Genomic DNA, 12696 nt, shown 5'->3' with positions numbered 1-12696 from the left:
TCCGTCCTCCGCTTTTTCTCCCTCTCCTCATCGTCATCGTCATCATCGCCGTTATCGTCATCATCCGGCAGGGCAGGTGATTTACCCGATTTTTCCTTTTATCCGCATGCGAATTAAGATATTTCGCTGTCTGGAGCAACAGATTAAATCTCTCTTGGGAGAAACTATATGAAAAGTACAGAACAAATCTAAAGGATCGAGGCCATTTCGCGGCGAGCGGCGACACAAATGCGATCAGCCTTGAAAATTTTTCAGCTTTTTTCGCACGTTTCATTCGATTGACGTTCAATCGTGTTCTCATTTGTGATAGCGTTATCACGGCCAGGTACAAATAAACGTTTGAAAATCCGAGATAAAAAAATTTTCGCCAAAAAATTCTCATACATGTTTCATCTCAAGAATTTATGTAATATCTATATAATTCTTAATAATGACAATTAATTATTATTATAAAATAATTAATTAATAATTACGAAATAAGAAATTTATATATATATATATATATATATATATATATATATATATATATATATGTCATAATCAATTACAATCTATTTTCATTACTATAGCTGGTCATATATAAAAATATAAAAATATTTTTGCACTTTGCATTCACTTATAAGTCCATTCTCTTTGACTGAATTATATATTGTACTTTCCAAAATGAAGTTTATATTCACTGGAAAACTACAAAAAAAGAAAAGAGACAGACTCTATGTCTTACAATTACACATACATAACTTTCAGTATCTTACACTTTTACAGAGATCTTAAATTACAAGAGAACTGACAATTTACATATGTTTGTGTATGCATTATTATGTCAAAACTAGACTTAACATTATTATAACAAAACTAGATATATATAAGTTTCGTTATATATTTTTGATAACTAAAACTATAACTATCAAATCTCATAATTTATTTTATTTAATAGAACGCTTATTATAATTTTATCGTTAATATTTAATTAATAAAATTTTACGTCTTCTGAAAATATAAATTTAATATTATTATAAAAAACGTCATTATACAACATATTTAGAAGAATTGAAATTAGTCTCCGACGTTATTCATTTACACGCACTAATCTTTGAGGACCCTGCGGACTTTCGAAGTTCGCGGAATCATTCAGTCACTTCAATTTTCGCTTCTTATTAATTGGTTCCTTGTTAACGCTTTTGTTTATACTCGCACTCTTCCTTGCGAGTCTGTCAGAGCGCCGAGATGGTGGTGTCGAACATATCGACAAATCTGGAAGACTGTAAAGCAAACTATTAATATCCAATAAATTTCAATTGCAAAGATAATGAAAAATAAATTATTTAACCGTCTTAAGTCTTTCATTGCTATTTTAGTGTTCAGTTTCATACAATTGCTAGAGTAAACATTTATATTTTCCGAATTTAGACTGATCCCATTCTTGTTTTTACTACCATTAATATTATATAATACAATAACTACTTTTAATATTACATAATGTAGAATGTGTTTTAATTTATTTAATATCTCTTAACTCCTTTTTTATCATGCAATATTATTTTAATTATATAATCTCTATCTTGAAAATAATTCATCTATATTATATAAAATAAATATAAAATATACTTTTTAGATAGTCTTACATACTAAATATAAAATGGGAGAAATCGTTATGACAAATATTCGACAAGATTCATATATAATCTCATTTTAAAAGTATATTTTTTTATTTGCTAACTCTAATTTATTAAAAAAATAGAAAACATAATCGCGTAATTAATTACTAATTTACAAATATACAAAAAAAAAATACTAAGAAGGTAATTTTTATGTTATCATACATATTTATGTTATCTCTGATCGAATATATATTACACAAGCAATGCAAGAAAAATAAATTATATAATTTTTCGTCTTTCAGAATGCAATATGGTTACAATGCAATTGATAAAAATGTTGAATGAGAATGAGTGAGAAACGTTGATCTCAATACCTACCTCAATCCATTGACTTCTGGCTGTTCCTTTTGTGGTTTTTTTTTTGCATCATTGTTTTTTACGATCGACGTCTCTTCCACATTTAGCGAAATTTCGTTTGCTTTGTTGTTCTTCGCGTGTGGCGAAGAATTATTTTCTCCATTTAGTACTTCTTTCGTGTTATCATTCTTCGTGGATAAGACCTTCTCCTCATTCGATTGTGTTTCTTTTGCATTATTTTGATTATTATTCACGGGTGCAGTATTTTCCTTGCGCGCAGCCTGGCTGCATTGCGTCAAGAGTACCTGCGTTCTCTGCGTAGCCTGTGACGCGTAGGTCTTGGAAGTGAGCTGGGTGGGTGGCGCGATGCCGTTGTTCTCGTAGTAACGTCCCAAATTGAGAGTCACGCTCTTGGAACAGTTTCGCGTCTTGTAGATACCCACCAGATAGTCAGCCAATTCGAACATGTTCGAACGCAATGAGATGATGATAAACTGCGCGTTCTTCGTGCGCTCTTTGATGTAGTTACCAACGATCGAAACATTTTTGAAATCGAGCGCCGCGTCAATCTCATCCATAAAGTAGAGCGGCGTGGGCTTGTAATGATGGAGGGCGAATACCAGCGCCAATGAACTCAGAGTTTTTTCGCCACCGCTGAGATTGCTGATGCTCTTCCACGATTTCTTCGGCGGACGCACGCTGAATGCAATACCCTCGCTAAAGGGATCCAACGAGTCTACTAGCTCCAACTCCGCATCGCCGCCCAACGTAATCATCTGGTACAGCTCCTTTAATTTTGTGGTGATCAGGCTAAAACCGTCCTGGAACTCCTGAATTCTACGTCGTCGAGCAGTTTCATACACCTCGCGCATCTTGTTGCGCGTCAATGTCATTTCCTCCAATTCGGCGACGCGACGTATGTACAACGCGTCCTTTTCTTGATAATCCGCAATGATCTTCATATTAGGTATCTGGTCGGGTAGCTTCTTTCTAGCCTTCTGTAAATTTTGTGCCACTATCTTTGCGTCCAATTCGTCGATCTCTTCCTCAGTCAAGTCTTTAAGCGGCTCCAATGTCTCGCGGGGAATCGATCGTAACTCTAGTTCCGCTATCTTCCGATTATATTCAGGAATTACATGTTGAAGTTCCTTCAACAACTTTCTGCTTTCGTGCAGTTTCTGATCCAGGTCGATCTTCACCGCCTTCATCTTGTCCTCGCTTGCCTGCAGCTCGTTCAACTCGTCTCTTAAGGATGACATAGCGTCATCACGCTCGGTCAATGCTTCATTCAACTCTTTTAACTCATTCAGAATTACTTTGGCACTTTCTTCGAGTTCCAATTTCTCGTTTTTAATGTTTCTTAATCTCTCCTCGCAAGCATGTACATCACTTTGCAACGTGTCAATATATTTTTCTGTCTTCTTGAGATTTCTTTCAGCAGTCTTGATGGCTACCTGCAAACGACATACCTCCGCCTTGGCCTTGTCTATCGATTTAGTCAATTGCGCGATTTTCTTTTGTTGATCCCGTACTCGATTGCCAGAGATGTCATCTATTTTGCTATTAATACGCGCTACCTCTTTTTCTACCGAAGCGGAACTCTCCTCGACCTCGTCCAAATGCAATTTCGCTGCATCTAACGCCTGTTGCAGTTGAGCAACTTTCTTTGGATCCGATATCGAGTTGGCGGCCTTCTTTTCCTGCGCTTTAAGTTGTACTTGCAACGACGGTTCCTGTTCCCTTAACGTTTGTACTTCAATACTAAATTTTTGTCTGTCCATTTTCATGTCTTGCAAAGCGGTCGTCAACACATGGATCTGCTGCTCCAATGGCTGTTGCTTTGTTCTCAGATTATTGCACTCTTCGAATATGGCATCTAGCTGTGACTGCAGCTTCTCGATATCGGTGCTCGATGGCTCGCTTCTTACTACCTTCTGGCCCATTCGTCCTCGCAATACTGTGCGTCCGCCACCACTCATCGTACCAGACAATTCAATCAGCTCGCCTTTCAACGTCACTACGCGATAACGCGTTCTGCCATAAGCAATGCGTGTCGCTTGATCCAAGTCCTGCGCCACTAGAGTGTCATGTAAAGCGTAGTAGAATGCCGGCAGCACTCGTTCATCCTCTACCTTTATTAAATCGAACAGTCGATGCACATTTTCCGGTGTCTGAATCTTGCTGTGACACTTGGACAGGAATCGCTGTTGTTTCTCTAATGGTATAAACGTTGCGCGCCCTATGTTATGTTGTCGCAGATATGTAATGCATGTCTGCGCCGTGTCCACCGTGTCCACGACGATGTTATCCAGAGGACCGCACGCTGTCGATATAGCAACATCATATTTCACATCAATAGCACCCAAGTCGCCCTATGAAGAAAAAATTATGGAGTGAAAATGTTGTTTTAAGTATAAGTTAAAGTATGTAGTAAAAGAATAACTATAATTAATCTTGTATGTAGTAAATACTATAGTTAATCTTGTATAAATATTTTATATGTCCAATTATAGTAAAATACAATGAATTATAATACATATATCTACAATAAGCAATCTCAGAAAGCTTATTTAAAGCAATGAAATAAGATTTGAATTGCATTTAGTGAATTAAAAGGTTTTTTATCTCGATAATCAATATAATTACGTTTTATTAAGTCATAGTTTAAAAAGTTTCTATTACACTTACCAGTCTTCCGAATATTCCAGGCATCCGTCCCTCTCGCTTCTCTCTCATCAATGCATCCAAGATACGATTCCGCGATGTACTAGCTTGCATAGCAGAGCGCTTTTCCTCGAAAGTCATTTGCATTTTCTTTAGCTGAGCGACTTTTTCGACTTCGCGTCTTTTTGCGTCATTCAATTCATCCTGTGCCTGTTTCAAACTGTTTTGGGTTGCAGGAATTTTCCGTTCGAATAAATCCAGCTGCTTCTGCCGTTCCTTAAGAGTGCTTGTTGTCCTCTCCACGGATTCTCGGAGACTTTCCAGCTTTTCTTTTTCAACCTTTTCCACCGATATATAAAGCTCCAGCTCAGATTGCGCAATATCGTATGCCGCTTTCGCTTGATCCACGTTTTTCCTAAGAGATATCAGCTCCTTTTCCAAATCGGACCGCTCATTCAGCAACGGCTCCGTCTGTGTTCGCAACCCCGCCATCAAAGTCGTTAACGCAGTCTCTTCTTTTTCTTTATTGGTCATGTATGTCTCGATCAACTTCTCGCATTCTTCGATGTCTTTTGTATTTTTCTCTGGTACATTTAGCAGTTCTTCCATTTTGTTCTTTTCCTATCATCATCATACCAATTGCCATATGTATAATTTGATATAAACAATATATATATATATATATATATATATATATATATATATATATATATGTAACTTTATAATATATACTTTATAATATATTTGTAATTTATAGAGAGAAGATAATATAAAAAATTACCGTCTTCATGGTTGCTATGTTATCTTTTCGCCGCTTATTCGTTTCAATTAGTTCGGCGTGTAATGACTCATCCTGCTTGCGTAGTTTGTCGAACTTCGCCGTAGCATCATCCTTCTGTTGTTGTAAGGCATTCCATTTCTTGCTCTTCTCCTTAATAACCTTAGTCTTTTCTTCTTTTTGCTGACGAACATTTGTCATCTCATTCATTAATGCAGTCTGTTCCTTGTCTAAAGTATCGTTCTTTGCTACATGCTCGGCAAGTTCCTTCACCGCTTCGGATCTGAAAAAAAAATATTCATAATTTTCAATATTCAAGCTGCCATAATATTCCAAAGATTTTTGATAATAAAATAATATAAAACTCTATTTTCATATTTTCTCTATTTTCATTTTAAAATAATATAAAACTCTTTTTATATTCTATTTTTATATCTCACCTCTTACAATGGTAAAGTTGATGCTGTAATCTGATTATTGTATTCTCTATTTTCAGGTATTGCATGGCTTCTTCCATAGGTTCTTCTAGACTCTCCTTTTCCTTCTGCACAACTCTAAGACGATGTAATTTTTCTAGTCTACACTCTGTTAATACTTCAATCTTATCTGCTAATTTTGCTAGAGGTTCCTTATAGCGAGATGTACCGATAATGTCCTCCAGAAATTCCAACATGCCGGTGTCATTTTCATGTTGTCCTTTCGGTTTCATTAATGCAATTTGTTCGACTTCACCCTAGAGAAAACATTTCGCACGTTTTTTACTGATATAAAGTATAACTTCATATTACAGTTACTATAAATACGTAATATTAGTGGAATTTAATGAACAAAAAGAAAGCATATATAAGATTTTACTTGTAATATTAAAAACCGATTGTGATCCAAGTCAACTCCATGGGATCGGAGAACCTTAGCGATTTCCTTAAATTGTACTTTCTTCTTATCAAGCTCATAATATGATAAATTGTCTTTAAATGCAGTCCTAGATATAACAAACTCACTGTTTGGAATGACTTCGTAGTCTCCTTCAAGCTCCTTGAAAATTATTTAAATTATAATAATTTTATGCTTCATCAATGACCTCATTAAATATACTTTATATTTCAAAATAAAATTATCTTACTTTATCGATGATTTTCTGAAAGTGTACAGAGACAGTGCAGCTATTCAGATTTGAATATTCACTGGAATTATGTATTAAGATAGAAATCTTCTTCGATCTGATCTTGCTGGCGCGATAGCCAAACACAAACAGCATAGAATCTATTACATTACTCTTGCCACTACCATTGGGACCAACTATTGCCGAGAAGCTCTGTAGAAGAAAATTAGATTAAACACCACGTTCAATAGACAGATAGTCATACGTTATATTGAAATTTACTTTGTGAAAAGGACCAATGGTAGTTGTGCCAGCGTAGCTTTTGAAATTTACATTGACAATCTTAGTGATCATGAGTCTTGGACCAGTTGTATCAACCTCGCAGAAGGTTTTCAGTGGCGGTGGAATGTATATATCATCATCGATTCTCATACCACCCTCCTCGTCAGTGTCATATTCCTTGTTCGATTCATCAACCTCCATGTCGGAGGTGTTAATTCTTTCTTGAGAATTACTAATCATTCTGAAATGAGTTTAACCGACAATTCTCACTTTGCAATTCCAAGTTAACTCATCTATAATATCGACAAAGAGGATCATATCAGCATCGCTTGCATCATTGATCAATTATCTGGAGGATGATCTAAACAAAGAGATATAACAACTATTGAATATTCATTGCACATGCGGTTTTTACACTAAACACTACAAAAACAATGATATAAGGTTATGTATAATAAATATAAATATTATTTATATGCTTCATTATAGCAGCTAAAATCTTATATATACCTAAGATATCGTTACAATAATTCCGACTGAAAAGAGTATTTGTCGTTGAATGAACGATAAAAATTAATTACACAGTCTTTCAATATTTTTCAATCCCCGCCATTTACGTTGAACTGAAGCAGCACTGGAAGCGTCCCGAATTCAAAATCCCATTCGAATAACGAATTTCATTCGAATAAATAATCCATAATAATCACACACACAAATTTCGCGATAATTTTAAATCGTTCGAAGATACCACCATTCGAATTTTTATCGCTATACAAATGTCATTTTTTGAAAAATCCAATTTTTTTCGCGAAGATAAAAAATAATTCACCAAACATCGAGCTATTCAAGCTTAGAAGACGTTGAATGTGAATTGAACTTGAACATACAAAATGGCGTGGGGGGCAAAATGAATGAGGGATATTGTAGATATGAAAAATTTGTACCGAGACAGTCTCTTTGTTGAGTTCTTTTAGAAGAACTTTCCCGTTTGACTTTTGGAGAAATTTTCGCGAAATTATTATTTCGTTTTATTGGAAATGAAGAAGCTTGCTTTAAGCTTGCTTAAAATTGCGCTAACACTAGTATGCGCAATTGGAGTGTCAAGATCATATGACTCCGTGGCGCAACGGTAGCGCGTCTGACTCCAGATCAGAAGGTTGCGTGTTCAAATCACGTCGGGGTCAGCATCTTTTTTTTTTAATTTTATTTAGGGTTGCAATTGTTTATTGCTATTTTTGTATACATATGTAATATAAAATTAATTTTTCAATATCAAATATAATTATGAATTTATTTTTTGAGATTGCACTTTCTCGCGCACTCTTCCTGTTAAAATGAATAAATAATGTATACACGAAAGAAGAAAGATTAGTGCGTTAGATTAACAAGGCTTGGTTCGAGGAGCATGCTTGCACGCTAAAAGCATCGTCTCTATTTTGTTTACGGAAAATTAAATAAGGACAGAGCACGTTCAGAGAAGCGAACCCAGTACCCAGTCTTGTTTTGGCTCTTATCCTTTATCGACACATAGGGTCTGTTCCTTTTGTTGAACTGGCTGCACTAATTCAGAGTTTCTCCACATTGGAAAGAAAAAGATAAACTCTGAACTAGTGCAACTAGTTCAGCAAAACGAACAGACCCATGGTTTAACGGCGCTGCTTTCTGTTCGTTGTTCACGTAATGATACATCAGTAACAATATTTTTATATTATCTAGAATTATATGTGAGAGATATGATAAAATGTGTTTTTATACGTTATGTTTACTCTCGTGAAATTTCTTAATTTTTCTCATATGACAAAAGTACAATAATATATTAAATACTTGTCACGGTTTTTTATATATAACCTTCAAATTGTATAAGATAACGAATTAATATTCTAAGTTTTCAAAAAGACGACGAAGAAGGTCACTAAAATGAATGTGAATGTGAAAAGTGTATGCAGAAAAACAACTCAAAAAGTAAATTTATCTATTGCTATAAGTAAGTTTTGAAAAAAATTCTGTTTTGTCATTAATTTAATTAATATAGCAAACAATTCAAACTTAAATTCATCAATTAACTTCTATTAATAATTGTAATGATATATATACATATAATGTAAAATATTCATCTATCAGTGAGAATAAATTTTCAAATATATCACTAATATTACTAACATTGAAATATTTAATGAAGCAATTTCAAATAATTTTGTTTTAAATAATTATCTATTTATTTTTAATCATATATATATATATATATACATGTATATTTAATATGCTAACAAATCATTTTATATGGACAGATGTGAACATGCATAGATAATACAAGTTCTAATAAAACTGAAGATAAAGAGACTGATAATAAACAAATATATACATACTGTCCTATATATAAAAATAGTGATACATGTTACAATGTGTGTGTTACAATTTTAATTAATTGGCTTTAATATATTTTAATGAATTGTTTTTATATTGTAAGCAGTTTTAATTGTATTTATTAAAAATTTTCTTTTGATCTTTTTTCAGATGAAAAATTCCAAAGGTGTTTAAAGAATTATTTTTACTTATAAAAGTAATAAAAGAATGCTATAAAGAACTAAAGAAAAGCTACAGTTTCGAAAAAGAAAATGTGAATATAACAGATGGGAATGAACTTACATTTTAAATTGCATTGAATTTTTCTTCACAAAGTATAGAAGAATTGGAAAAAGTGGAACAATATTTTCAAGAACGAAATAAATCAATTTTTCAATCAACTGTATGTTCCCTCTATTTTTGATACAAATTATTTAATTGCCAGTTACAATTATTTATCATTATTAATTTATTATATATATATATATATATATATATATATATATATATCTTAGTTTGTTTAATAAGTATATTTTTTTTCTAAATTATGAAACTTTTATGAACTTCTTAAAAATAGATATACTGCTTTGAAATATATAAGACTGTTAAAATTAAAATGCAATATATGTGATATAAACTTTATTTGATAAATGTATTGTTTAAAAAAAAAATATATATATGTATATACATACACATATTTCATCTTTTAATGTAAATTAAAATTTCAGGTGTAACCTCTTTTTAACACCTTTGTTTCTCATCTATATGTGAAGTTCCATATATTCTTTATTGTCAATTTGTGTCCATTTGACGTCCATTGGATATCTCTTAAAGATGTCAAGGATTAAACCATGTTCACCATTTTAATATTTGGATATATCGTGAATATCATTATATATTTGAGGGACATAAAACGGACATTTTATGGGCATTTTTCTTGAAGAATATTTGTGGGATATTTTTCAGATACCTATGTACTATCTGGACATTACTGTTGTCATGTGACGTATTTATTTCATGATACATATTTCTTGCTCCAAGAAACGTTTAATGTGTCTTGTAAGTGTCGTCTGTTTTTAAGCATTTGTAAAATAATATTCATGATATTTATGCAAGTAAGTGGTATTTTTACATATACATACACACACGTATGCAATTAAAGAAGAAATCGTTAAATAGTATGAGAGTGACGAACACAGAGTCTTAATCTCTATATGAAAGCTGTATACAGAAACACACATATTTATATATAAACATACGTGTATATATTTTCACTGTATATTCTAGTAGCTGTTTTTTATTTTTCTATTTTTTTTTAATTATAATTTAAATTATAATTGTAATGGAAACTTGTGATGAATTGAGTAAAAAACGTAAGCGAGGTTTTGCAGAAGCTTGGCTTACTGATGATCGATATAAATCTTGGATATGCAAAGTATCATCTGATCAAAGTCTTTATTATTGTAGTATATGCAACAAAAATTTTTCATGTAATTCAACACATGTATCTAGACATGTGGATTCTGCGTGTCATAGAAATAATATTGATAAGGCAAAAACAATATTAGCTGATGCTGATTGTGAAAATAATTTACCAACAAAAAAGTCATCACGTAAATCTGTATTTCAACAAAGATGGTTAGAAATTGAACAATTTAAATGCTGGTTACATGAAGTGCCACACGACACAAATTTATTTTTTTGTTCCATTTGCGATAAATCTATTGCTGGCGGTTTATCGCAAATCTATCGACACGCTGAATCTAAAACACATATAGATAAATATGAAAAAAATAATATTGAATTAAGCAAATCGAATGAAGAAAAAAAATCCAATATGCAAATTAATGAATCATTTTTAACATTTGATGACCGTAGAAAATCAGCGGAAATTAGATATGCCGCCTTAATTGCTGACAAAAATATTCCCCATCAAACTGCAGAAGAGATTCTCAACTTCTTTCAACATATAGGAAAAGATCATACTGTATTAAAAAATATGGAAATGGGCCAACCAAAATTATATTAATATACTAATATTATTACATATGTGTTTTAGGTTCGGTTAAGATGAGTCGCATCGTTAAATTTTGTGTTCTAAGTGTTTTATTTTTATTGAGGTCCGATATTAATACTAATGATAAATGAATGTTTTATTTTTTTGCTCAAGACGTTAATTTAGAGACATTAGATATTCGCTCATAATTAATGAAAATAATTAATATTGATGTCAAGGATTCAAGCGGAGAAAAATTATTTCATACATTTAGAAAGTAATATTTTATTAGCCCAAATTTATAATAAGTGTAGTGTAAGTCTTAAACTATAACAAAAATTGATTAATCACAGTCAAATGTGAAGAAAATAATTAATTGTTATTGGTAATTTTTTTACGGTTTAAGGCTTACTACTATACCTATAGCAGATCAGGTCTTACATTTTTTTTACATAAAATTAATATCAGTAAAACTCAATTTTTTACATTGTTACGGTATATTGTAAATACGTAATTACGTAAATAATAGTTAATAATATAAATTATATTAAAATGAATTATAAAAATGAATTATAAAAATTTAATATTTTTAAACAATTGATGCTTATATTGTTTATTTACTATACATATTCTACAAATAAATTACTTTTGCAATCGATACATTTTTTCTCTTCTAATAAATCACGGCTGTATAGCATTATCGAGTGATATGTTATTACGTCATAGTATTTGCACTATATTTTCTTATTAATTTAGAAGATTGATTACAAAACTACGTATGTATGTCAAACAAAAGAAAATGTTTATTAATGTCCAGTGCTGTAAATAAAAAAATTTTAAAAACTTTTGAAATTGTAATAATCTTGATTTTTGACAAAACTATCTCCACTTTATTTCTGTAACGTTCTGCCATTTTTCAAAACTATCTTTTAGCTAATAATTAAATACCGCTTTTAAGGCTCTTTTTGCACAATGTGAGGCGATAGCGATAGGAACAAGAATCATAAATTATATCTTGCATATATATAACAATTATCTAAAATAATTCTTCCCTAAATTATAAAATGCTAGAACATTATAATTTCCAAATTAATTACTAGAATAGAAATAAATTGAAATTAATTCCATAAATTATCATAATCATAAATATTAATCATTTATTAATTCTATGTACTACAGACCTATATTATAAAAAATTATTTAAGATGAAACAAATGCGGATAGGAATTATCTTATAAAAATTACTTTTTGTTTAAATTGTTTTATCGAAATTTATTTTAATAATACTTTTATATGCGGAACGTCCCACGATACTGTACATCTGTATTTACACGATGTCTGTACAATTAAAAAAAAATAATACAATTGTTAGCTTATGAAATTGCGATTACGATTGTTAAACAATAATACCAAACAAGAATTGACAACCGTGCTATTTCCCATTGATATGATACAAAGTATCGATAGTCACAAAGCAACAAATTCTATTATTCTTCTACTATTCTATTATTATTGATTATCAAACAATATTTAATTGCACGTATAATTTTAATTATAATTTAAACACATATAT

General features: G+C 31.6%; 1 protein-coding gene, 1 long non-coding RNA gene and 1 other non-coding gene across 3 annotated transcripts; 2 read left to right on the top strand and 1 right to left on the bottom strand.

The window, feature by feature from the left end:
• Positions 1-546: 546 nt before the first annotated feature.
• On the bottom strand, positions 547-7639 carry LOC126851803 (structural maintenance of chromosomes protein 4). The gene is made up of 9 exons (XM_050596141.1): positions 7295-7639; positions 6785-7145; positions 6524-6715; positions 6256-6435; positions 5841-6133; positions 5404-5683; positions 4647-5243; positions 1980-4330; positions 547-1262 (listed from the first exon to the last, which is right to left on the bottom strand). The coding sequence occupies exons 2-9, from the start codon at positions 7022-7024 to the stop codon at positions 1136-1138; spliced, it is 4260 nt and encodes a 1419-aa protein (XP_050452098.1). The 5' UTR covers positions 7025-7145; positions 7295-7639; the 3' UTR covers positions 547-1135.
• A 257-nt stretch (positions 7640-7896) lies between these two features.
• On the top strand, positions 7897-7968 carry Trnaw-cca (transfer RNA tryptophan (anticodon CCA)). Its single transcript has one exon. It is a non-coding gene; the product is annotated as a tRNA-Trp (tRNA).
• Positions 7969-8219: 251 nt separating this feature from the next.
• On the top strand, positions 8220-11964 carry LOC126851819 (uncharacterized). The gene is made up of 3 exons (XR_007687735.1): positions 8220-8768; positions 9299-9530; positions 9856-11964. It is a non-coding gene; the product is annotated as an uncharacterized LOC126851819 (long non-coding RNA).
• The last annotated feature ends 732 nt before the right edge of the window (positions 11965-12696 follow it).

This window comes from Cataglyphis hispanica, chromosome 8, assembly GCF_021464435.1.
Source record: "Cataglyphis hispanica isolate Lineage 1 chromosome 8, ULB_Chis1_1.0, whole genome shotgun sequence".
In the NCBI taxonomy this organism is placed as follows: domain Eukaryota; kingdom Metazoa; phylum Arthropoda; class Insecta; order Hymenoptera; family Formicidae; genus Cataglyphis; species Cataglyphis hispanica.
This window is presented reverse-complemented; position numbering and strand designations above follow the sequence as displayed.

What these genes read in the sequence shown, in the direction of transcription:
- LOC126851803 (XM_050596141.1), bottom strand. Translation starts at nt 7,024, where the DNA reads ATGATTAGTAATTCTCAAGAAAGAATTAACACCTCCGACATGGAGGTT. An exon ending in CAACTTTACCATTGTAAGAG is followed by an intron (nt 5,684 to 5,840) that starts GTGAGATATAAA and finishes TTTTTTTTTCAG; the next exon opens with ATCCGAAGCGGTGAAGGAAC. An exon ending in CTGGAATATTCGGAAGACTG is followed by an intron (nt 4,331 to 4,646) that starts GTAAGTGTAATA and finishes TTTTCTTCATAG; the next exon opens with GGCGACTTGGGTGCTATTGA.